General features: G+C 52.0%; 1 protein-coding gene across 2 annotated transcripts in view; it reads right to left on the reverse strand.

The window, feature by feature from the left end:
• Positions 1-26,740, reverse strand: part of DGLUCY (D-glutamate cyclase) — a 68,512-nt gene that overhangs the window by 36,945 nt on the left and 4,827 nt on the right. For both annotated transcript variants that reach the window (XM_066341889.1, XM_066341890.1), the window contains exons 2-6: positions 10,917-11,052; positions 7,182-7,335; positions 4,944-5,142; positions 2,162-2,312; positions 992-1,114 (exon numbers count right to left, since the gene is read on the reverse strand). In XM_066341889.1, coding sequence (XP_066197986.1) covers positions 992-1,114; positions 2,162-2,312; positions 4,944-5,142; positions 7,182-7,335; positions 10,917-11,019 — 730 coding nt within the window. In that variant the 5' untranslated portion in view covers positions 11,020-11,052. The remainder of the gene's footprint in view (positions 1-991; positions 1,115-2,161; positions 2,313-4,943; positions 5,143-7,181; positions 7,336-10,916; positions 11,053-26,740) is intronic.

Below are 26,740 nucleotides of genomic sequence, written 5' to 3' on the forward strand. Positions count from 1 at the left end.
GGTGTGTGCGCCCCTGAGCATGCGCACACTCGGGAATGAACACAAGCTCCCTGAGAGCGCATCTTGTCTCATGCAGCATTTTATTCCTAAATCTGGGCCCTGCCTGGCACACAGTCGGTGCCCAATACATTTATGTAAATAAGCAGAATCCCGCAGGTTTTGGGGTTTAGGCCTCATCAGAGTGTTAGAGATGCCGCCTCCTATCATGAGGCCACTCTGCCAGCTAAACATGCATGAATGCTTTCAAGTAAATGGAAAGTAACACTCAAGGCTACGACTTGTAGCGCAGTGTGGCTGGCACTAGGATTTTCCAGGGCCGGTGACAATGGGCAGCAGTAGTTAGTTGTCCTTTCTGTTTCTCTCACATCCCACTCTTACAGTGGGCTGGTTGGGGCCTCATGTGTCTCTTCACTGTACTATCACCCCAGGCCTTTGGGGGAATAATGTGCCGCCTGCAGGGCTTGCAAACAATGTGTGGGGCGTTTGCTTAGTCGGATCACTTGTTTTCACCTTTGCTTTCAAAGCCGCACCCACCTCCAAAATGTCTCAGAAGGTCCTCAGAATGGGCTATGAGCCTTCTGCAGAGAGAAATATATTTAATCAGGACATATTTGCCTGGCCTATGGTGACACAGTGGATAGAGCACTGACCTGGAACACTGAGGTCGCCGGTTCAAAACCCTGGGCTTGCCCGGTCAAGGCACATATGACAAGCAAGCATTGAACAACTCAAGTGAAGCAACTATTAGTTGATACTTCTTGCTCCCCACCCTCCTGTAGAATAAATTAAAAAAAAAAAAAATCTAAGAAAAGATATTTGAGCAGAAAGACAAGCTGCTCTGGAGGGCCCCATCCCTGGGATGAAAAGCAGGCACAGATGACTTTGCTGTGGGCTGTGGGGTCCCATGACTTTACTCCTTAAATCACTACACCATAAACCCACCCGGTTCTATCCTAGGTCAGAGCTGTGGCCCCCAGGAGCCCGGACATACTGTGGCCGCTGACAGCTTCGAGACTGGTCAGCTGAGAAGGCCAGAACACTGGGACGTCCCCTGGTTGACACGCCACAGGATCCCCGTAGTCAGGTTTGGAAAGATCTTTGATTCCCAGCAGTCCTGCAGATGGAAAAAGAAAATGAATTCCACTGGGTCCTGCGCTGGCAGCTACCACCCAACTTAAACATGGTGAGATGTTTACGGTTCTTCCTCCAAGAGGAACTCTGGTCATAGGATTGCTGTAAAACCTATCGGAGAAAGATGGGGACGGGGGATGGAGCTGGGACTCAACTGCTCAGGATGCTGGCTGATGACTTCTAGTCCATTTGGAGCCACAGGGAATCTCAAAGGCCTGGTGTGATTGCTGGAGGCGTCTCAGGTACGTGCAGCCCGACACCTTCACTGTGCAGATTGCTAACAAAGCCAGTGTTTTTGAGTTGATCTCGGTGCAGACTGACTCACATAATGCAGACCTAACCTCTTGCTTGACCACCTGCCCCTGGCCAGCCACAAAGTGTTGTTCACAAGTACAGCAAATGTTGTCACACACGAGGAAAAGATCAGCAGACCCTTGGCGCTGGATGGTCCTATCTCATTGTTCTTTAAGGAAGGTGGCAAGTGCTAATTGCAACTTTATGGAATGCCAGGCTTTGTCTGACTTTGTTACACAGCTGAGCAAGTACAATGACACTGAACGCCCGCCCGCACCCAAGGCCCAATCCCACGCTCCTGCCACGCCCCCTGAGAGCCTCCATGAGCCTGGACAGCTGCCACTCTCGGATCTGCTCACTTGCTCTCAGATTTTCTCTCTCTCTCTCACTCTCAGATTGAGCTCAGACGCTGGGGATCAACGCATTTCAGTCCCAGTTAACATTTGGAACGAAGCCGCGTCCTACCCACATAGATTAGAGGTTGCCCTGAGCTCAAATCTCAAGACAAACAGCTCTGCTGCCACGCTCCCCCACCCCAGGTTCACCCGAAGTTCACAGGAGCCGTTCTGCCGAGGGCAGCACCTGTAACCCTGCGAGGCATCTGTGCGCCCAGCACGGTTCATTCGGCTGCAGAAGGGCGAGCTATGGGAGGAGCCCAGGAACACAGCAAGGTCCCAGCGTCTCGGGCCAAGCCCAAGAGCGGCTGTCAGAACCGTGAAGGAGCGCGGACGCTAACCTGGGTCACCGATGTGAACGGGTTGTCCTTGCTCGCCCACCATGGAGCAGGTGGCCTGCACCAGCCTTTCCAGCTTGTCCTTGGGGATGGGCCGCATGGTGACCACTAGAGGGCAGGAAAAGCCAGCAATGGTGGCACAAGGCACTGTGGTCTGCCAAGAAATCAAGCCGTAATATGTTAAAAATTAGAATTAGCACAGATCGGAGCCCTGCGTACCGAGAGTTCAAGGCAGTGAATGAAGTAGGTAGGGGGTCCCGGTAGCTTATAAAGACACGGCTTCTACTTTCACGAGACATCCAGACGAAGAAGTTGGCTAGTAATTACTGGTCTCAAACAGAGACTTTTAACTTTGTGTGTGCGGTGGACCCTTCAGGTAGACTGGCACAGCCATGGAGCGCCGTCAAAGGAATGTCTTTAACCACATGAGAGGAAATGCACAGGGTTAAAAGGAAACCAGTTATCCTGCAAACGCAGTTACCAGATTATGAAAAAAGCGTGACATCGGAACGTGTGTTTCTTCATTGACAGATAAGGAACAAGACAACAGAGCTACCATTATCGTTTTGAAATCATGATCAGCCTACAGGATAGTTTTGAGCCACCTGGAAGAGCTGTAACGTGACATGAAACTAATTCTCTGTGGTCCCTTCAGGCAGCCACGACGTCACAGTATCAGCTGACATGACAGCCATTGTTGTCGGCTTTCATAATCAAAGGAAATGCTCAATTTCAGTTTGAGGCTATGAAAATAAAAGCGGAGTTTTTCTTGCCATCCAATTTCGTGGACCCTCTGAATTTTCTCCATGGCCCTCAGTGGCCAGGGGACCACAGGCGACACCTCTGGGACAGTCGGGCAGAGGAACCCCAGGGAGCAGGAGGCCCTGGGTCTTCTGGGTCTCAGGAGCCCACTCGGGATGGAGACCTCTGCCCGGACCCTGCTGGGCCCTGCCTCACTGGAAGTTGCCCAGGAGGCCCGGTATGACTCTCACTGGGGGTGCTGGTTTCCCCCGAGTCGTTTCTGGTCCCTGGAAGGGGTTTATGGGAGATGTAGGGCCTGGCCAGAACGGAGGCGTTTCTGGTCCCTGGAAGGGGTTTATGAGATGTAGGGCCTGGTCGGAACGGAGGCGTTTCTGGTCCCTGGAAGGGGTTTATGGGAGATGTAGGGCCTGGCCAGAACGGAGGCGTTTCTGGTCCCTGGAAGGGGTTTATGGGAGATGTAGGGCCTGGCCGGAACGGAGGCGTTTCTGGTCCCTGGAAGAGGTTTATGAGATGTAGGGCCTGGCCGGAACGGGAATCTGCCGGGGCGGCCCTGGCAGCCGCCTGGAGGCCTTGCTCTCAGCACGCTGGCTGCGGCCGGATGAAACCTGTGGACCTGCCAGTCTGGCATCGGAGTAACCGCACCGGGGAGAGGACCCGTGCCAGGGAAATGCCCAGGGAGCAGGCAGCAGTCCCCGAGGCTGGGGCGCCTCCTGCTCGGGGTGCACTGCCTCCCTGCAAGCCCGCCAGCGGAGCCCAGAGGCCGCCTGGCTGTTCCTCCCGGGGCCACAGGCAGAGGCGTCAGTGTTGACCTGAGAGCTCTCTGGTAAGCGGGGCGCAGGGCGGTGTGGGAAAGCCATGGCTCTCTGAATACGTGCTCAGGGCAGCAGTGAGCACCTTCGTGCGAAGCGTCAGTTAACTGTCACACCTCTGCTAGGGACACTCTATGGATGGGAACCTGGAATCCGGGTTCCAGTCCGGCTTCGGGACTTGGGCAAGTCTTTGGTCTCTTGGCTGCACTGAGAAGCTGCACGTGACAGGCCACGCGCCCTCCCAGCTGTGACCTGCTGCAGTGGGGGGTCTGGGGCCAGACCCGCCCTGGGCCCTGCCAGCGCAGAGGCTCTGCCCCGCCCTTCCCTCCCTTCAAGAAAATCACCAGACACCTATTTCCCACAGGAAGAGCAGTTCACACTGTGGGCAGCCTGTTTCACACCAGAGGCAACTCGGGCCTCTCTGGCCGGAGCCCAAACCAGTGAGCTTTCATGAAGTTCTGGAGCCCAAGATGAAGTCTCCCATCTGGCTCCCCATAAAGACACTTGGAGTGGGCCGTGGACCCTGGCTGACCATTGATTCAGCGAGCTAACTTCTCGGACCTCACACAGATGTCCCAGAAGGGGTCAGTGGAATGAGGGAATCCGGTTCTTTCCCCATGACAAACACTGGCTGGACTTAAACCTCAGGGACACCGCAGAGAGGCAGCCCCTACAGTGGGCACGTCCCAGGAGAGGGGACCACCCTATGACTGTGACCACCAGTAGCCATTTCTGGCCAAGGACAGGACCCAGCCTCCCTGACAGAGACATAACCCAGCGGCTCATGGCCTGGCAGAGGCTCTGCCACAAGTCCCTGGGCACTTGCCCAGCCAGGCACACTCTCACTGATGCCAGGAAGTTCGAGCCAGAGAGGATTTTCAAAAGTCTCACTGAGATGTCCTCCATTAAGGAAGCCAGACAAACTCCCAGCAGCCATGGTCTGTCTAAAAGGGCGTGATTCACACCCCCAAGGTCACACCGGGTGCTCACAGCAGTCCCAGAAGTGGGCAGGAGAGAGGCTGGTGGTCTCACTTTACAGGTAAGGGAACAAGCTCAGAGAGGTTAACTGCCTGTCCTAAGTGGCACAGCTAGAAATGTGGCTGAGTTGGGGCCGGAGCTTAGGTCTCCAGCCTCCCAAGCCAATGTTCTTCCCACCACAGGAAAACGCAGGGAGAGTTTTCAAGTCGTTCTGCCCTTGTGTAGTATGTCCCTACCTTGTATGCACCCACGTGGCCGTGGCCTGCTGGCTCTTTTCTGGAGAGCCCTGCTTTCTCCAAGGCCCCTTCCAGGGAGAAGCTGCAGCCCAGGAAGAAGGTCACCATGTCCTGCAGTTGCTCCGAGTACTCCTCCAGTGAGGTCACACTGCCCGTGCAGGCCCCGAACTCATACTTATGGAACTGGGGACAGTCCATCCTGGGGACACGAGGGAAAGGTCACAGGTACTCAGACTCCAATAGGGCCCTTGACTGTGCATTTTTAATTTTTTTTTTTTTTTTTCATTTTTCTGAAGCTGGAAACAAGGAGAGACAGTCAGACAGACTCCCGCATGCGCCCGACCGGGATCCACCCGGCACGCCCACCAGGGGCGACGCTCTGCCCACCAGGGGGCGATGCTCTGCCCATCCTGGGCGTCACCATGTTGCGACCAGAGCCACTCTAGCGCCTGAGGCAGAGGCCACAGAGCCATCCCCAGCGCCCGGGCATCTTTGCTCCAATGGAGCCTTGGCTGCGGGAGGGGAAGAGAGAGACAGAGAGGAAAGCGCGGCGGAGGGGTGGAGAAGCAAATGGGTGCTTCTCCTGTGTGCCCTGGCCGGGAATCGAACCTGGGTCCTCCGCACGCTAGGCCGACGCTCTACCGCTGAGCCAACCGGCCAGGGCGACTGTGCATTTTTAAAAAGGACCAGGGAGAGAGAAGAGGACGTCTGGGGCTGAAATTTCAGGCACTGGCACCGAGGTAGGGGACGTAGTTTTGAGCAGGGTGCATTGCTGACCCCCTTGAAATCTTGCCAGATTGGAAACTGTTAAATCAGCATGTACAATAGAATGGGAGCCCCCGCCCATCCTATGACATTTTCTGTAACCTCAACAGGAGACCAACCAAGCCAGCAGGAAACAACGGTGCCCTCTCTGCCATGGAGGCAGGGCCCGAAGACCAAAGGGACAGAGGACATATGTCTGAAGGAAGCTCAGTGGTGACGCCTCTTTCCTTAGAGGAAGTCTTCTGCAGGGTTGCAAGACTGCGGTTACAACCCGGTTCAGCGGCCACTCCCAAGCCCTTTTGCTGAGCCGCTGCTCTGTGCCAGGCGCAGACCAGACCGGTGACAGTGATGGAGAAGACACAGGCCCAGCCCTTACGCAGCTCGAACTACAGCGGCAGGTGAGACCCCATTGAAACCAGACACTTGCAATACAAAGCAGTGAGTGCTCACAGTCTAGGTGGAGGGGTGACAGAGGGAAGGGAGAAATCCATTCTTTCCCAGGAAGGGGGAGGTGCCGGCGTTGGGTCCTGAAGGAGGAATAGGAGCCCACCGGTTGGGGCGAGGAGGAAAGCGCGCCCCAGGCGGAGCGAGCAGCGGAAGCGTCAAGCACCGCGGCCCACTGAGCCGTCTGCTCTAGGAGGCGCCGAGCCGGCCGCGTGGGAGGTGCTAGGGAAAAGGTGGGTGTCCCTGAAGAACACCCCCCGCCCCGTCTGGAGTCCACAAACTGATAACAGCAGAACATTCCTAGGAGTTGTCTCTCTCGGGAGAGGGTTGGGACAATGGAGTGTCAGGGGTCGGGGCGGCCCTGAGCTGAGACCAGCTCAGACAGAACTTGGTAGGAGGCTAAGCGGTAAGCTGCAGGGAGGCATGAAGAATTTTAAACGGGAGAGTCATGTGACCAGACCTAGCGGGAGAAAAAGGCAGTCTCGTGGGGCAGTAGAAGGTGGGGGGCGTGGGAGGCGAGGAGGGTGAGAACGGGGCACGGAGCCGGTTCCGGCGCCCGAGGAGTTCAGACGTGGGAAGACAGAGCCCGAGCTGGGGCGCGGGAGAAACGCCGGCTCCGCAAGCGCCGTGCTGAAGCAGACGCAGTGGGGCCATTCTCTGGGTGTGTTCTGTGTTGAAAGTCTGAGGAGCATACACCACAGTGGTAACAACACCAGGGTTTGCATTTTCCTCCTTATCCTGTGCAGACAGGTGTCTGGCTTTGGTGATGACATGGATGGATGGCAGCGTTTGTGGGATTTCTCCAGGACTGGACTTTCTTGTTGGTGATGCCACAGATTTTACCCCGGCCAGGGGCAGGGGATAGAGGTATGAGTGGGGACAGGGGAGGGCAGCTCCTTCCTGAGCAACAGTCTTGAGAACCAGGTGTTGTGGGGTCCTGAGGCGTGACAGAGGTCCCCGGTGACAGAGAAACCTGGCTGTAACATCCGCCACGTCCAGCCTTTAACCCCAGTAACCCACGGGTCTTACCTGGTGTCAGGGACAGTGCCCAGGGCAGGCAACGCCCACTTGCCTGGCTCGCTTCGGCCCAGCAGGGGTAGAGGGCCACTGTTGGTCTGGCAGAACTTTTCAAAGGCTGGGGCGAGGGACCTGTGCAGAACCACCACGCTGGCTGGCCGGAGCCCTGGGTTTGGTGAGAGAAGGGCCACATGCACAGTTAGTTGCTTCTTGGTAGAGCTTCTTTAATTAACTTTCTATTGCAATGTAACATACACACAGGAAAATGCATGTAGGTGTACAGCTTGATGAATTTTCAGGAAATGAACACACCCCTGTGACCAGCATCCGAGTCAAGAAACAGAACACTGTTAGCATCCCGGGAACCCTCTCAGTAATCTCACACCCCTCCCCCTGCAAGGGCAGCCGCCATCAGAACTCCTAACATCAGAGTACTTGTGCTTGTTTTTCACATAATGTTCCTCATATAATGGGATCATACAGTGTGGGTCTTCTGAGTCTAGTTGCTTTTGTTCAACAATGTTTGAAAGAACCATTGATATTGTTGCACTTAACAATAGTTGGGTCAGCCCTGGCCAAGTAGCTCAGTTGGTTAGAGTGTCACCCTGATATGTCAAGGTTGCAGGTTCAATCCCCAATTGGGGCACATAGAAGAATGAACCAATGAATACATAAATACATGGAACAACAAATCAATGTTTCTCTCTTTCATTCTCTCTCTCCCTTCCTGTCTCTTTGAAATCAATAAATAAACTTAAAAAATAAAAAATAGTTGGTTCATTCTCATTGCTGTGTGGTATACTCATTACCACAGGGTATTTACCCCAAACTATTGCAGATGGGCATTTGAATGGCTTCCAGTGTGGCATTATTACAAATAGTGCTGCCACAAGCATTCTGGTACATGCATTTTAGGGTACACAGGTGCGCATTCCTGTTTGGCACATGCCTAGGGCTGCAGGGTCTGTCTGCACAGGTTTGGCCTCGAGACATACCGCTCAGCAGTCTCCAGAGTGCTTGTACCAATTTACACTCCTGCCCACCAGGGGCGCGTGAGTTCAAGGTTGCACCATCGTCTTCCCCATCCTCGGTACTGCTGACCTTTCTCACTCCGGCCAGCCCGGCAGGAGAGCAGAGGCCTGGCATTGGGTTTTACTGTGCATTGCCCACATAACTAATGGGAGCGAGTGCCTTTTCACATTTCCTGGACCATTTGGGTACCCTTTTTAGAAGAGGGATAGACTGTTGACATGTTTTGTCTGGGCAGATTCTTGCCTGTGCGGGCTCACAGAATCCTTGACTCTCGCTCCAAAGAGGCTGTCTTAACGGAACTGTAGAGGAAGACAGCTGTTTCCCACCCCCCTCACCCTGAACTTGCAAGCTATGACTCCCTCTGGTGGCAGCCAGCCCTCCTCTAGAATGAGCAGTCCTTTGGCTTTGGAGGCTAACACACCTGGGTTTGAATCCTGATGCTGCCTCTGACCAGCAGTGTGACGCTGGGCTCAGCTTTCCCACGGAACATGGCAGTAATCTACTGACCTCAGTGAGAACTCCGCCAGTTGGTTCCTGTGTGTAAATGACCTGACACCCAGGAGTGCAGGAAGGCGGGGCTGGAGTTCCCTTCACTCAGCGGAATCTTGTATAGACATTTAAATTATGGTATAGAAGAAATATTGATATTTAATGATATTAAGAGATGTTTGGGCTGTATCATTAAAGTAACAAAACAGTAGGTTCAGTGTATTCTCTTTGATATAAAATCGGTGAGAAAGAGAAGGAACAAAAAGAGAATGCATCCCCACGTTAATCATGTTTATCTCCAGGTGACACGACTGCAGGCGATTTTAATCTCCAGACTTTTCTCAATATTCTAAAACTTATGTGATAAATAGAAATCATTCTATTACTAGAGACAAAAACAAATAAAAAAAGTTAAGTTTCAAAAAGAGGATTATTTCCTTTAAAAGGCCATTCCAAAGGAACACATAAGGATGCTCTTTTGGACAAATACCCTGGGGCACAATTTTCCTAAATGCCAGACTCGCTCTACCAACGCATGGACATTTCTTTTCTGCAGGAATGTTGTCAGCGAACACTTTCTGAGTGTTCAGTATATGCCAAGTTCATTTGTCTACGTAATCGTCTGTATTTTACACACGACAGGAACAAGCTCAGAGAGATGCAGTGACTTTCCTGGGGTTGCACACCTGAGACAGGTGGTCTGTGGGTCCCTCTCATGTCACCCCTGGGCTGCGGGTAACTGGACCTCACTAGGATGGGTCCACCACCACCTCCAGCACCTTTCTTCCCGGGACGGTGAAGGGAAGCAGACGCCACCTCTGCAGGGAGGAGTCCCGGGACGGGCTCCTGCTCTACCTGCCTAGAACTCATGCTCTCCGATCCCCAGTGCTACAGACCGGCTTCCAAAACGAGGACAAGCTGGACACTTACAGCGGCTGCAAGCCCAAGGACGCCGACTGCTCGTCTCAAGCCAGCCCAGCACGCCTCCAAAAATAACCTGGAGTGAGGTGGGCGGAAGCGGCCAGCCCAGAGGCCCCGCACCGCCAAGCCACCCCTTCCTTACCTCCAAAGCCCACTGTGAGAGCAGACTGGGTTTTTAATATCATAAATCATAAGGAGACCAATCGACCTCCTGTAGGGAGGACAGCCCCTCTTTTGTAAGTTCTGTCCTCCCTCGAAAAGTGTCCTCCTCTTTGATGGTGGAAGACTAATCTGTAAATGTCTCTATTCGATCGATGCAGTCGGTCCATTGCGTGTGATATGACATATTTGTATCTAAATGAGTACTTTTTTCTTACAATTATTATTAAAAATTAATAGGCATGTAAGCATAATTATAATATAAAATATTACAAATGGTTTTATTATGTATTTATCATATTATAGTGTATTGTTGCAATGAATAAACTGTTTCTTTTATTTACGATATTGTTTTCTTCAATTTATTTTTGTCCTCCTTTTCATTGTACAAAAGTCGGTCACCTATAAATCAGGGAGGTCTCCTGCTCACAATGCTTCTTTGTTTCCTGTTCGATTAAAGGGGCTTCAGAGCCATTGTGTTTTGGCTTTGTTCATCTCCACTTCTGGTCATAGAAAACTTCCAAGCTGCCCCGTTAGTAACGGGACATGGTCTGAGGACTGTGTGCTGTTTGGAGGGGGTGGTGGACCCACAAGGGGAGGGTTCTTTGTGGTCTGATGTGATTCGTGCATCCCTGGATTGTGAAATTTTGCTGGGTCTCGGGTCAGTGACAACTTTGATATGCTTTCTCTGGCAGGGTCTTTTAGAACCTTGGGTGTCACTCCTGGGAGACAGCGGGGAGATGGGTGCCACCCAGAGAGACCAGACCAAGGTAGGGAGACTTGGCCTGAATCTAACCGGTTTCAAATGCTGCATAATCTATTCTAGAGGCACTTTTCTGGGAAGGAAAACTCTCTTCACCTGAGACAATGGGTGGTTCTCCCTGTGCAGCCATGGCAACCACGCAGCGTCATGTGGAGCTAGACCCGCTGTGTGCGGAGGTAGTCACACCTGGGTCTGGCCCACGTGCCAGCTCCTTCTGGGAAGCTAAGGAGTGACCAGAGCTGATAGCATTCTGCTCTTGCTTCCTGTCTCCCCCGTGGAAGCTGGGCATCTCGGGGATACCTGCACCCTACACAGCTGGTTTTCCAAAATGTCATGACCAGGGGATTTTCTTCTTCTTTTTTTCAACACCCAGCACCACTCACCCGCCACCATGTTGGACTTGTTTCTGATGTTCGGTTTCTTCCGCAGAATCAAACTCCTTATGGCAGAGGGAGGGCAGGACTTGAGGTGGAGGGTGAAGGTCATCACTGTACCATCCTTTAATGGGCTGCAGAGAACCTGGGTAATCAGGGGATGAAGGGGAACAAATAAGAAAGCACAGCTCCCTTAAGCGGCTGATTCCCCATCAGGTACACAGCCTATCCACTCGCGGGCTGTTCCTGGTCCCGCCCCGGATGGGTGTTGGTAGGAGCAAGTTCTTCTCCCTCCACACTCCTTCGTGTCTCAGTCTCTGATGAGAGATTCCTAACACTTTAAGACCTTCGCTTAGGCCCTTCCCCTGGCCTGGAATGCTCTCCCTCCATCCCTCCCAGAGCCCTTTCCACTCCTCAGAACTGGTTCAGAATCTTCTCCCTCTATGAAGAAGCCGACAGGCGTGCACTGGCTTATTTACGGTGGGGCTCCTGAGCCCTGAGAACATTCTTTGAGCCACTAATTTTGGCTGGGACTGCAGTTGACCTGGTGTCCTACTGGACTCTGAACCCCCTTTCTCTCTCCCAGGGAGACCCCAAGTGCCTACCCCTCTTCGATGGCCCCAGAGCACCTACAATAGCCTACACACACAGTACACGCCAAAAGTACTTACAGCCAAACGAACACATGAATGAATGCCATATGTAATCACAAGTGAAGTAACAGGCTGAATTTTCGTCTGCGTGTGATTTCTGTTATTTAGACCTGGGTCCCTAGGAGGTGGAGACTTTATTTTCTTCCCTATACACCCTCACTGCCACTGCTCCGGGCACAGTGCCTGACACAGGGTTTTGGAGACTGAATAAATACAGGGGTAGGCCAAAGTAGGTTTACTTTTGTGCGTATGTAAAATAGAGCTTATTCTTGTATTATTATTCATTCATTATTGTAGTATTTATTTGTATTACAACCCTAAACCTACTTTTGCCCACCCTTGCATTACAGACTTAAAATACAGAGATGGTCTCAAAGTCCCAGGAGATTACATTTAGAAAAGAATTCTGTAAGTTAACTTCTTATACCCTCGAAAGAGAGGTTCCAATGTGTTAGCCAAATCTAGGTCACACTGTGTTGGCCCTCTAAGGCAAAGTCCATGTCTTCTTTATCAAAATACACCCAGTTCCTAGCATAGTGCCTGGCACAAAAGTGGGGGGCTGTTAGTGTTTGTGGAATGACTGACTGACTACAGAATGGGGTGAGAGCACAATTCAAAGGCAGTGCCCATAGGGAAGGCTCTGGACAAGCCTGACTTCCCACAACACTTGCTATTTAAAAGAGAAGAACCCAGTGGGCTCCTAAACCACCAAGGCTTGTTCTCAATTCTAATCTCAGAGGTAGAAAACTAAGTAAACCCCATGGCCATTCTAATGGAGAATTTGAGGTTGTATAAAATCTCTAACAAAGATTTAAAAATATTGCCCTGGATGGGCAGAGATGTACTTCAGCCTGGCAGGGACTGCTGTAAGAACGGCAGGATCAAAGCCGTGGATGTGGCGCCAGGGAGAGGGCAGCGGGTCCTGCCTGGCGGGCCAGGTGCAGGAGGGTCAGGCGAGGTTGGGCGCCATACCCCGGGGCAGATGCTGAGGCTTAAAGCAGCTGCTTTGGCAGGTCAAGCCTGGGCTTGCCCGCTGGACGGAGAGAGCCCGCCTGTGCCTGGCAGACCTGGCTTCTTGGCCAAGCAGCTGAGGCACCGGCCGAGGTCCTGGATGTCTGTGGTTCTCCCTGGTCACCGCGAAGGGCTTAGCACCTCAACCAGGCACTCAGCAAAGGTCAGAGACAGAACCGTTCCATAACCATGTGGAGACAGCAGCCAGAGCCCTCTGATAATTGTCCTCACTTCATTTCTAGAGGAAAGAAGGAGGCTGACCCCACACCCAATGAGATGAGGGACCACACAGGTACCTGTTGGCCCTCACCCCCTATTTACTTGATAGGGTGTCAGGTTCAAGCTGAGGGCTGTTTTGCAAATAGATTTTAGCCAGAAGACCAAACATCGGAGGATGATTGCCTGTCCTTTCCTTTGCTTTATTTATTTACTGTTTTAATATAAATTCAAGTGGATCTCAGTCATCCCTGTAATAACGGTGCTTTCCTGGCCTGGAGATAGAAGACTTGTCCTGTGAAATGCATGCTGGGAGTGTGCCAGGCACCTGAATGTCACCCACATGCATGCTGGGAGAAAAAGAAGGCTGAGAACCCCTACCTCATGGAGTCATCCCCTTGGAGGCAGGGGTCAAACAGAGCATGGAGTACATGCTCATTGGCTCTTGCCAAAGAAGTGCCCTTAATATACTTACTATACCAACCGGAGAATGCCCAGTCACATACTAAATGATAGCAACACCCAGTATGTGTGGGGACCCGCTGTGTGGCAGGCCCTTTACCCTCATTGGTTTACAACCGCCACTCCCAAAAAGAAGACATTGTTAATTCCGTATAGACAAAGGAGCTGGGGCTCAGGGAGGATAAAGAAGTTACCTAAAGTCCTAAAACTAGTATGTGGTAGAGCCCAAATCCAAAAGCAAGTCTAAATTCACACCTGCTTGATCAATATCTACTTGTCTGTATCTAAGTACCATCCATCCATCCATCCACCCACCCATCCACCCACCCACCCATCCACCCATCCACCCATCCACCCATCCACCCATCCACCCATCCATCCATCCACCAATCCATCCATCCTGTGGTCTGTGGTGTTAATAGGAATGTTTCTCAGTAGGAACAAGTGGGGACCATCCCCTCGCCCCCACAAGATGATCCTGAGGCCAGTCTCTTGAGCCTATCTGTTTTTTTGAGGACCAACCATTGAACTTCCAGGCTTTCCACCAGAGTCCTGAGTGAACTCGCTGCTGACAGGTCCTGAGTGGCCCGGGTGTCTCAGTGCCCAGTGAGGTCTTGCTCTAGAAGTGTAATAAGATGGGGGCGGGGCAGGGATCCTCATCAGCAAGCCTTGGTTGGACTTCAAGAAGCCACCTTTCTGGGCCCTGGCCACTTAGCTCAGTGGTAGAGCGTCGGCCTGGCGTGCAGAAGTCCCGGGTTCGATTCCTGGCCAGGGCACACAGGAGAAGCACCCATCTGCTTCTCCACCCCTCCCCCTCTCCTTCCTCTCTATCTCTCTCTTCCCCTCCCTCAGCGAGGCTCCATTGGAGCAAAGATGGCCCGGGCGTTGGGGATGGCTCCTTGGCCTCTGCCCCAGGAGCTAGAGTGGCTCTGGTCTCGGCAGAGCGACGCCCCGGAGGGGCGGAGCATCGCCCCCTGGTGGGCAAAGCATCACCCCCTGGTGGCAGAGTGTCGCCCCTGGTGGGCGTGCCGGGTGGATCCCGGTAGGGCGCATGCGGGAGTCTATCTGACTGTCTCTCCCCATTTCCAGCTTCGGAAAAATACAAAAAAAAAAGAAGAAGAAGAAGAAGCCACCTTTCTGCAGCAAATTCTTTTCTCTAGAGAATGACAAAATATCAAACCCACAAATGTCATTTCCTAGCACTGAATATACCAGAGAGGGGCCCCACAAAAGATCAATTCCTTAGCAGGACCTGACATTTCCCAAACTCCAGTATAAAAATATCTCCTCTCTGCTGGTCTGAGATGACTGAAAACCCACCATTAGAAAGTCATTCCTCTGCTTTACCGAAGCAACCCACCTCAATTCAGTTCCGGAAGAATGCATCTTCAGTGTGCTGAATGATGGCTGCCCATGGCAGCACTGTTTGTAATAGAAACAACCTAACACAAAATTAACCACGAAATGAACCTTGTTTAGGCACCATCCAGAACCCACGTATTCATTCAACAGGCCTCATGACCCAGAGCACAGACTCGGGGGTAGACTATCTGAATTCTAAGCCTGCTCTACACTTAGGAAGGGATCATTAACCTCTCTGTGCCTATTTTCTCAACTGTACACAGGGACTAATAACAGTATGCACCTCCCCGAGCTGTGGCAGGATGAAATAGATAATCCAGTGAGGTCCTTAGAACAATTCCTGGCCGGACCCACAGCGAGCGCCGTGGAAGCGTTGCCTCTGCCCAGGGTGCTGCCGACACTGTGGGGCAGGCAGCCGCAGCCCACGCTCACGGGGGTTTCCTCCCTGGAGTCAGACATTAACCACATAATTACCACTGTGCCCGTCTCCCTGGAGAGGCAGGAAAGTAAATAGACTGAACCCTCCCGGGCCCAGGCACTGCAGGGGGAGGGGGGGAGAGGGGAGAGGGGCTGAGCCTAAAAGGGAGGGAGGGCAGTGGTCAGAACAGCGGACAGTGAGGCGGAGGGCGCTCCGGCAGGGGCTAGCAGGAGCACGGCAGGGAGGCCGGTGGGGGGAGCTAGCTCCGGTGCGGAGGAAGTACATGCTGGAGTCCGGGGAGCAGGGGCTGGAGGGTCAGCAGAGGCCAGCTCTTGAAGGAATTTGGACCTACCCCCAGCGCCATGGGAAATCACGATGGTTTTCAGCGATAGAGTGGCTTGGTAAGACTATTGTTTCTGAAGACGGCTCTGGCTGCAGGTGGGGGACCAACCGCAGGGCAGGGAAAGTGAGAAGCTGGCAGATGAGAGGGGAGGCCAGGTCAGGAAGTCTCCCTTCCAGACAAGAACCTCACAGGAGAGAGACTGCCGTAACCCTTCCTGTGCCCTGCTGGACCAGCCTGTGCTCAGCATGCTCTGGGGGGTGGGGGTGGGTTGTTTCTGTGAAGCAGGGACACACACATGCACACGCGCACACACACAGGGAGAGTTTTCTGTTTCCCTTCAGTTCGCTAAGGCAGAACTTCTGATCTGTTTCATTTCTTGCGGTATCTCTAGCACCTACAGCAGAGCCTGGCACACGGAAGGCTCCCAAGTCATGTCCACTCGCAGGGGCATGGGCACAGCAAGTGACACCCACAAAGGCAATCAAGATGAGTCAACCAGGGAGGCAGGAGAGAAACCAGAGGGCTCAGAAGCCACGGGAAGCGAGTGTTTCAAGGAGGAATGTAGGGTCATGGAGGTCAAGGTGGATAAAGCGTAAGCATCCATTGGACTTGACCACCCACACTTTCCCCCTCTCTACTGTGTGGAAGCCGTCAGGGCTCTGTAGTCCAACAAGCATGGGAGCACCTGATACATACAAAGGACCTGGCCTTGAGGGGTACAGAAGATAACAGGAGACACAGTTCATTTCCTTGACGCTCCCAGTGGAGCCAAGATCACATTCGTCACAAGCATAGGCGTAAGGTATTATGAAAGTCCGTTTCTGATTTCTGTAAATGTCTCCTGGATCCCTTCCCGAGAGTCCTACACTTGCCGATGGAAGAACAGAATAAGTAGGTGTGCAGACCTTGTCTCCACTAATTTCTGTGGTGGGAGTTGTTCAACATATGCCAAGGCAGTTGCTGGTGGCAGCCTAAATACAACTCCAAGTTTGCAAAACATGTGGCCGTAAGGAAAAAGGCATCCTACCTGTGTAAATATTTCAAAAAATTTTTTTTCATTACAGAAACAGAGACAAAAGACTGGGCAAATGCAGGAAGTCTTGTGTATTGGTTACTATGATCTATTTAATAGTTGGGATACCAGTGCTCCCAATATGCAATGGATTGTTAACAAAACAAGTATTTTCAGCTGAAGTCAATGGAGGTTCCTTCTCCTTCCCCTTCCTGAACAATTCAGTCCTAGCGTCAGGATGTAGAGCTGAGCAAGGTAGGAGTCCATGGTGGGGGGTGGAGGGCAGGACCCCATGCTGGCCCAGAGCAGGGCGTCAGAGCCCACGTGATGAGTGAGGCATTTCCAGGGAGGGTGGCCTGGCCTGTGGTGTCACCGTCTGTTCAGGGTAAGGGGGAAATGCTTCTTCTGAATCGCGGGCAATGGCAGCCTGGTGTGTGATACTGGAGGGTAAGGACTGCGCATGTGTGTACATGCACGTGTGAGTGTGTGTGTGTGTTTGTGCATGTGCTAGAAAACGTCCTTTAGCTCTGCCTGGGAGCGGCAACATTTCAACAGTACCGAGCACATCTAGTGCCCATAGCCTGGCTTCTAAATACCCTTTGCCATTAAAATGAATCACGACTCCTTGGAGAAACGGTCGATTCCACAACTGGGGCAAGGAAGGCAAAAGATGAGCCTGGAACATCTGTCCGGTCAGACGGCGAGGATGTGCTCTAAGAGCAATGAGCCCGCTTGGAAAGGACACAGATTGAAGGGACTCTGCCTGGTCAAACTGGGGACAATGGGAGCTTCAAAGTAAATAATAATGGGAATGGAGTGTAATTCACTTAACTAATACTTAACATCCACATGAATATAAAAATAATTCAAGTTCATGAGAAACGGGATATTTACAAGCTTCAAAGTATCTCCCCATAAAAAGCCTTTTAATTACAAAGAGGAGAAAACTAACTTTACATTAGAGAAACCTGGTAGATATCACTTTAATCGTGTGATCTAAGGAACCTGATTAGTATAGGAACAAATCAACATGGTGAGCCCCTTGGTAGCAGGCAGGACAGGGATGCAGGGTCGCTGCTTTGGATAGCCAAGTGTAGCTTCCCACCAAAGAAGCCGAACCTGCATCTGATCGTGAGGAAACATTAGACAAACCGTAACAGAGAAACAGTCTACAGCATCTGTGATCTTCGAAAGTGTCAAGGTCCTGAAAGTCATGGAAGGACCGAGGAGCTGTTCTTCCAGACTGAAGGAGATTAAACAGACATAAAATACAAGAGTGATTCTGAACTGGATCCTTTTGGGATGAAAGACACTCTTGGGATCATTGGTGAAACTTGAATGGAACTGGAGGATCCGATGATAGCAATGGGCCTGAGTTACCTTCCTGGGTGTGACAGTTGTGTTGTGGTTAGGTAGGAAAAGCGCAGGAAAGTATTGGAAGATGATGGGGCACCCAAAAATCTTATTCTCAGAGAGCTCAAGAAAAAAAAAAAAAAGATGATTTTTCTTATACTACCCTAGCAACTATTCTGTGTTTCAAAATTTTTAAACAAGGAATAAATTATAGAAAAACTAAACTATAAATAAAAAAATATGGTACGTACATATAATGGAATATTATTTGGCCTTTAAAAGGGAGGAAATTCTGCCACATGCTATAACATGGATGAACCTTGAAGACATCGTGCTAAGTGAAATAAACCAGTCACAAAAGGACAAATACTGGATGACTCCACCTATAGGAAACACCTGGAACAGTCAAGTTCATGGACACAGAAAGTGGAATAGTGGTTGTCCAGGGCTGGGGACAGGGAAGAATGGGGAGTTCGTGTTTCATGGGGACAGAGTCTAAGTTTGGAGGATGACAAAGTTTTGGAGAGGGATGGGAAGGTTGGTCCCACAACAATGTGGGTGTGAGACCATCTAAACTCACTGTCACTGAACTGATTGCTGAAAACTGGGTAAGACAGTGAATTTTATGTTACATCTATTTTACCAGAATAGAAGAATAAATTCCACATTAAAATGTCAAAATAAAAAATTGAGGTACACGCAAATTAAATGTTTAGTTTCACAATGTTAGCGTGGAAAGTGACACTGGGGTTGGCGTGTATCTTGAGTTAAATATGAAGTGTCCTCTAATTCCGGTTCCAGTCCCAACTCCAGGGCAGAGAGCTCGTCTTGGGCAAGGAGGGTTTTGTGTGTGTGCTCCACATGGCCAAATAGTATCTTCATGATTCTGTGAAATTTGGGAAAAACCCTTTCTGCTGAACGTGCCTGCGGATGTCCATTCTTAGAAAGTTATAGGCTACTGGAGAGCCTCGTTCTTCAAAGCAGATCTGCTTTTAGTTCCTTAGTCAAATAAAGCAATCCAACCAAGTGGCAAAACTCCAAGGTATGACACTGTTACAGGCTAGAAAGGCAAGTGCTTCTGTTTCCTCGTTTGTGGGGCCTGTGAAACTAGAGCACACGTGATTGCTGATTTAGCTCAGAGGTCTGCAATGCCCCAGCAGACCAAACCGCTGTGGCCATGGAACAACACAGGGACCCCAGTGTAGGGTCAGGGTATGATGCTACTAACAGTAAATGCCAAGTCACATGGTTCCATGGGTGAGTCCTGGGGGTAACCAGGCAGTTGCTTAAATGTCTGGGTCTCTTCCTCTCCACAGCTCAGCCAATGGTATGACTCACAAGCCTACTTCAGGGTCCCTGTGAACAGTACTCCCTGGCTGGAGGGGCTGCAGGCTCTATGGACTTGTGCTAGGAAGGGCTTGCTATGGCAATGACCTGGCACCTCCTGCATACGTAGAACATAGGATGACCTAGCCAGCACAGCACCGTGACACTTTGGGCTTTGGTCTCTTCATGTCATATGCCAATCATACCAGGGTAGACATTTCTTTAGTGCCTTCTGGTTTTATGATTTTCATAATCTGTACCTACCAAGGCAACAATTTATGAGTTGATGATGGTAATAATTAACTTTTTTAAATTGATTTGAGAAAGACAGAGAGAGAGAGAGATCAATTTGTTGTTCCACTTATTTATGCACTCATTGGTTGATTCTTGTATGTGCCCTGACAGGGGATTAAACCCACAACCTTGGCATATCAGGATGATGCTCTAATCAACTGAGCTACCCAGCTAGGCCCATAACTTTAGAAGTTTTAAAAAATTTCTTTGTCAGGGGTATGTGTGTGTTTGTTTCTTTAATTGAGAGTAAAATTAATTCTCAGTGGGTAAGTTCTTAAAATTATTGGTCTCAGAGCCATACATTAATCGAAAAGCATCCTTGCCCTGCCCTGAAGGAAGTATGCCATCTGATAGCATAAATGCAGACAACAAATAAACCTAATAGAGCCCATTACAGACAGAAGTAGATATTAGGGTACAGATATAATAATACATGTTCTTTAAACTGAATCCTCTTATGCTAGGCTCAACATGAAATAGGTTTAATGGCTGAATATATATGCAGGTTACATTTCAGAAGACATGTAATTGGTCTAAGTCCAAATAAAAGGAACTAAGCTCGTCCAGGTTCATTTATATACATCTATCAACAGATTTTAAGACACTGAATTTTAAGTGTCTTAAAGCTTACTATCGGCATGTTTTTTAGGTGTGCAGAGACGGTTCTGTCACCACTGTGGGGTGGCTTGAGCGGTTGTTTCAAAGGGTCTTTCAGTCCATTAAAACTGCATTCAGAGAGAGCTGGGCCTGAGCCTGGACTGCCCTCGGTTTCATCAGCTGAAAAGCAGTCTCAGGTGTGATTATGCTCTTCCCTGCTCTGCTTTCTGGCTGAGAGCCTCTGAGGTTTCATTTCATGAGTACTCCTGGCCAGAAAATGCTTGAGATGCAGTCCCGCCCCACAGCGCTCTACAACCCGTTGTATAAACTCGGTGACAGGTCTACATCCAGGCAGGATGGGGACAGCGTGCTCCCAACGGTGGGTGATCGCTGTGCTGGGCAGAGTCAAAGCTCCTTAAGTGACTTCCCTGGGAGGACTGAGAGGACTCAGAAGGCCCCTGACGGTGCCTTTGGGGGTCGTGTGCACCATCAGGGACCTCAGGCAGTCACAGTGAAAAAGTCAGACGTCTCAAGGGGCCACCCTATAGTGACCCTCTCGCCTGGTCTGGGGTCAGGCCCTTTGAGGGTCCTGCCTCATGCAGCAGCCAGAACACAGCAGAACCCCGCTGTCCCCAGCGTGTGCGCATCGCCATGGGAACGGCTGGCAGCCCCACACTGGGCAGGCAGGCGGTGTGCGCCATCTATTTCTATGGTACCTATCACCATGGCACCTGCTTGCTCTGAGAAGCACAGGCTAAAAACAGAACACAAAGAAAAGGGGGCAATGCACCCCCCTGCTGGCACCTCGCCTGCAGCTGTTGTTATACCTCAGACGGCTTGCATGGACCTTATCCGCTCCCAGTTTCCGTGTTTTTGTTGTAAATGCCCTTAAATAAAAAGCTTACTGTCAGCATCATCTAGGGGTGATGTGGCCCAAGGCTCCGGGAGGGAGCCCGCACAGGAGGTGGCTGCTCCCCGGGCCTGTTCTGGGCTCTTTAGACGGTGTTTGGGGAAGGGGGGCAAGTGGGAAGTAAGGGAGAGGGACACCAATGTGCACAGATGGCCCCAAAAAGGACCTGTGCTCCTTCCAACAATGGGATCGCAAGCTCTCCTGAGAGCTCATGGGACATTGTCTCCAGGGCTGGATCCACAGGCCAAAGAAACCCTGAAGGTTTTCTGTAAGTGACAGAGCTCACCCTTCCAGTTTCTGGGGTCAGACGGAGCTTGAGTTCAAATCCAGGCTCAGCCACTTGCCAGTCAGGTGAGATCAGTGGTCACCCTCTCGGAGGTTAGGTATATTCATCTGTGAAATGGGGATGAAGAGACACACCCCACACGGACAGTCCCCGTGCTGTCACTTCAGCCTTCGTGGTTGCTCCTTGGTCTCCCCATCTGTAAAATGGGGAGAATAATTGCAGCTGCCTAGGGGGCTCTGTGGCGGTTCGAGGAGGCGAGGTGGGTGGAATGCTGAGCACTGGAGATGCTTGGAGGTGGGAGGAGGAGGAGGGGGGGGGAGGGGGAGGAGGAGGGGGAGGAGGGGGAGGAGGGGGAGGAGGAGGAGGAGGAGGAGGAAGAGAAGGAGGAGGAAGAGAAGGAGGAGGAGGAGGGGGGAGGGGGAGGGGGAGAAGGGGGATGAGGAGGAGGAGGAGAAGGGGAAGGAGGAGGGGAAGGAGGAGGGGGAGGAGGAGGGGGAGGAGGAGGAGGGGGAGGAGGAGGGGGAGAGGGAGGGGGAGAGGGAGGAGGAGGGGGAGGGGGAGAGGGAGGAGGAGGGGGAGGGGGAGGAGGAGGGGGAGGGGGAGGAGGAGGAGGAGGCCAGCGACCACAGCCAGGATAGGGGTGCCCGGTGGCCCTGCCTCGCCAGGGCCGGACGTCTTGCCCTCTGTCCCAGTGGGGCAGGTACAAGGGTAGCCCCCTGCCCCCCAGATTCCTACAAGTCCTTGGCCGCAGCAAACGGAACTGAGGACAAGCTCATGCTCTGAAGCAGGTGTCATCATGCATAGGGCCATCAGCGTGGGGACTTGCTGTTATACACCGGACAATGGAATTCTCGCAACCTGGAGCAAATTGCCCCGTGGCTGCCTGCTTGTGGATTCGGGAGTCTGGCGGGCCTTGGGCTCCAGTCTCCCTTCTCCCACCTGTGAGCTGAGTGGCTCTGAACAAGTCACTCAGCTTCCCTTCCCCTCTTCATCTGTGAGACGGGGATGATGCCTCCGGGCTCAGAGGGAGGCTGGGAGCGGTACCGGAGGACATGCAGGGACAGCCCCTGGCCGGGCGTCCCCCACCACGGTGAGCCCTCCTCGGTGACTGCGGACTCCCTTTTCTCTATTTGCCACACTGAACGTTTTAGGGCAGCATCAGCGTTTAACAACTAGAGGATTATCTTTCATAATAGAAGGAAACGGGCCCGTTTCCGGAATTTGCTGGTAAATGCCCAGTGCAACGCCAGGCTCCCTGCAAGCCCCAGTGCTGGGACTGCGTCCTGTAGTGCCCCCGCCACCCTCTCAAATGCCATTTCTCACAACGCCCTCTCAGGAATGCTCCACTTGGCCAAACGCGACTGTGGGCTCTCAGACACAGCTTGCTTGTTCCTTTTTATTCTATAAAAGCAATTTCCCCGTTGCGAGCTTTGAGGGTGTCTCCCTGCCAAATCGCACAACCCAAGAATGCCCAGTTTCCATTTGGGGATCCGTGTGCTTCCGAGGAACTGGACTTGGCTCCGAGGTTCTGGTTGTGGAACCTGTGACCGAAGCTAGGCCAGTCCCCTAATTCTATCCCCTATGTGTGGGGATTGGTTCAATCAGAATGACTCTCAGGACTCTACCTGAGAGTGGTGGACAGAGGTCCACAGGGGCCAGCGACGTGGGGTCTGGACTGCTCGGGCCATCTGACCATCATAAGCAACCTGACACTGAAGAGCACCAACTCAGAGCCCTGAGCCACGACAGCCCAGCACAGGGAACACCTAGATCGAACTGCATCTCAAGCGTGACCTCCTGGTGAGTTTCTTAGATCCGCAAGTCAGTACGCTCCATTTATGTTTAAACCAACTGAAGTTGGATTTTCTGCAACATTAGGATAAAGAAGAGCCCCTGGGACACTCCTTCCTCTCTGTAGTCTCGGGCCCTCACCACATTTGGAGCTTACGTTTCAAAGTTAGGTCTCGAAGCAAGCCCACCTAATTCCATTTCTTCCTTACCCTCTGCCACTGTGTACCATCAAGAATTGACCACGTATGCAATAAAACCCTTTGAGATTGGTAGTGTCTCCATTTTTCCAATGAGGACAACTGAGGCCCAAAAAGATGTGAAGTTGTTCTCTCCAAAGCGACACATTTCATAGGTGGCAAGCTCAGGACCGGACACGAGGACCCTTGTCGTAGGCAGGCTACGCATATGTTTTGATTTCTTTTTCTAAGTATTAAATTCTTTCAATTCCCCAGTTGGATTATAAATTTCTTCAGTCCAAGGCTATTTTTTCTTCCTAATTTGACCATCCATTACAGTTAACTTAAGTGTTTCGAACCAAATGGTCAGTGGGGTCGCCTTCGGCCAGGAGCACCCCAGCTCAGGGGCCCAACCACGCCTGGAGGTCTGCTGAGCACTTTAAAAAGCACCAGGCACTGGAGTAAATAAGTGCTGGACATAGATAATCTCTTTTTTTGTTGTTGTTGTTGCATTTTTCTGAAGCTGGAAACGGGGAGGCAGTCAGACAGACTCCCGCATGCGCCCGACCAGGATCCACCCGGCATGCCCACCAGGGGGCGATGCTCTGCCCATCTGGGACATCGCTCTGTTGCATCCAGAGCCACTCTAGCACCTGAGGCAGAGGCCACAGAGCCATCCCCAGCGCCCGGGCCATCTTTGCTCCAATGGAGCCTCGGCTGTGGGAGGGGAAGAGAGAGACAGAGAGGAAGGAGAGGAGGAGGGGTGGAGAAGCAGATGGGCGCTTCTCCTGTGTGCCCTGCCCGGGAATCGAACCCGGGACGCCTGCACGCCAGGCCGACGCTCTACCACTGAGCCAACCGGCCAGGGCCTTAGATAATCTCTTTTTAAAAAATGGTTCATGGTCTTTACGTTATTCTTGGACCCAAGGGGCCTTTCGCCAAGGCCTGTGAGTGGGACCTGTTTGAACCAAAAGCAGGGGTTCTGCTCTGAGGAACAAACACGGAGGGCAGGGCCCCTGCTGGTGGCAAGGGGCACATGACCACGTGGAAAGGCCAAGGGCGGGGCTTGATTCTGGGTGGTCTTATTATCTGCGTGGTCTTGCACAAGTGAACTGATGTACATTTGTCAGATGAGGACGGAAGGCCGGCACCTCTCCGGGAGAACTGATCGCATCAGCCACACAGCCAGCACCATGCAGGGCACAGTCTTGTTTTTCCCACTAAGTTTCCTCCTCTTCACCGGGCACAACCTAGTGAGGCTGCATGGTCGGACGCTAGGAAAGTCCCTTGGCCAGGACAATGGCGCAACTGAGACAAAGAGCTGACCGAACTGCCCGAGCCATTTACAGCCAGACACTGAAGGTCACTTCCTTAGAGATAACAGCTAGGTTTCAGCGTTAGTTTAGCTCCAGCCCCAGGTGGGCTAAGCCAGGACCAGCTACAATGACTAATAACCTCCTGCCCTGGAGCTGACCCATCCTTAAAGACCATGGCCCTGAGAGGGCACACCTGGAAAAGCTGATGGATATTCTATTGAAATTCTCCCCTAAACTCTAGGTCTTTAAAAACCCTCAAAACAAAGGACCCAGCCTGCAGGCTGCCACCCCTCTCCCCCTTCCCTGCCCTTTCTTTACCCCACAGGCGTGTATCTCCTAAACTTTAAGGGTCCCCACAAGACTTGCAACCAGGGGAGCAGTGAGCAGTGGCAGCTCATCCCAGGCCAACCCCCTGAGCCTGTCTCCAAGGTCCCTTTTCTCTGACTTCCCAGGGAGCCAAAGCAGCCCCACCTAGGCCCTCTCTGATTGCTTCTCCTATCCCAGGCCCTTCCTGTTTCACTGTCCTCAGCTTTAAAAAGGAGTCACCTGGACTCACATTGTGAAATCTTTCCCGCATGAAGTCAAGAATCAACAGGCTACTTACTGGCTGGCCCTAGGCAGACCCGAAGGGCCAGGCCACCTGTCCGCTAGCACTAGTAGCTGGCCCTCACGGGCGTGTGTCCATTGGCCCCTGCTCTGTGGATTGTGGCCAACCCTACCCCGGAGCCAAAGAGAGACACGAAAGCTTAGGAGAACAGGGCCGCCAGGGGAGGGAAGTTTCCATCCCACTCCTTGCCAAACACAGGTTTGCCTCTGGAAAGTGGAGGCCGCCAAGGAGGGGCCGTGGCCCAGGCCGCTTTGTTTCGTTACAAGGTCATTGTGTTTGGATTATAACGCAGTCTTTTTCTCCCTGCCTCTGCCTATCAAGCCATGAACCGTTCCAGATTTGACCGCCGAGCACCAGGTCTGGCTTGACTAAGCAGGAAAGGGGAGCGGCTGGTGGCTCAGGACGCAGTTTCAGTTAAGATGTGACCCTGTTCTCAGCACAGCCAGGCCTCCCTGGGACCTGAGTGTCACCCCAGAGCCGGTACACACACACACAGGATGTTCATCAGGACAGGGGAATGTTCTTGTAGGTAAACCTGATTAAACTGCATTTTTCTGGGGCTTAGGTGCCCGAGGGACAGTGAGAGATAAAATGCCTTTACATTTTACCGTCTCTTCTAATCTCCTCCTTCCTCAAAGAAGGCAGGTAGGGCCAGTCTTTGTTCCACTCCAGAATGAGGTACGGAATAGTTATACCCTCCTGGAAGAAGCAGTTGAGTTTCTATTTATGGGACGCAGTGTTTTCAAAGTGTCGATCTCCAGGACACCCGCATCAGAATCCTGGAGTGCTCATTAAAAATCTAAGCTTCTGGCTCCGCAAGATTCCCGCTGAATTAGACTCTACACAAGACTGAGAACCTTGGGTAGCGGTTAAGAACATGGGTTTTAGTGTCAGATAAACAGGGACGACCGCCAAGCTCCGGCTCCATTACCTACTACCTGTGGAGCGTGGGCAGGGCAGTTAACCTCTGCGGGTCTCAATTTCATCCCTTGTGCACAGGGACTGCCGAACCGCCAAGGACTAGGGAGCTCATGAGGATGTTCTAAGGGCGAAATGAAACAATACATGTTTAGCAATGCTTGGCACATGGTAAAGGTTTAATACATGATGACTTTTAATTTAATATCTGTATTCACACAGTCCTAGGACCCTACAAGAGATAATAAACTTGGCCATCACAACCAGTGTTAAATTTTTTAAAATTAAAAAAAAATTTTTTTTTTTTTTTTGTATTTTTCTGAAGCTGGAAACGGGGAGAGACAGTCAGACAGACTCCCGCATGCGCCCGACCGGGATCCACCCGGCACGCCCACTATGGGGCGACGCTCTGCCCACCAGGGGGCGATGCTCTGCCCACCAGGGGGCGATGCGATGCCCCAGAGGGGCGTTGCTCTGCCGCAACCAGAGCCACTCTAGCGCCTGGGGCAGAGGCCAAGGAGCCATCCCCAGCGCCTGGGCCATCTTTGCTCCAATGGAGCCTCGGCTGTGGGAGGGGAAGAGAGAGACAGAGAGGAAGGAGGGGGGGTGGAGAAGCAAATGGGCGCCTCTCCTATGTGCCCTGGCCAGGAATCGAACCCGGGTCCCCCGCACGCCAGGCCGACGCTCTACCGCTGAGCCAACCAGCCAGGGCCACAACCAGTATTAAGATCCCTGCTACAGTACTTTCCACTGTACAGGTTTGGACAAATCTACAAGACCAG

The sequence above is a fragment of the Saccopteryx leptura genome, chromosome 6 (genome assembly GCF_036850995.1).
Source record: "Saccopteryx leptura isolate mSacLep1 chromosome 6, mSacLep1_pri_phased_curated, whole genome shotgun sequence".
NCBI lineage: Eukaryota > Metazoa > Chordata > Mammalia > Chiroptera > Emballonuridae > Saccopteryx > Saccopteryx leptura.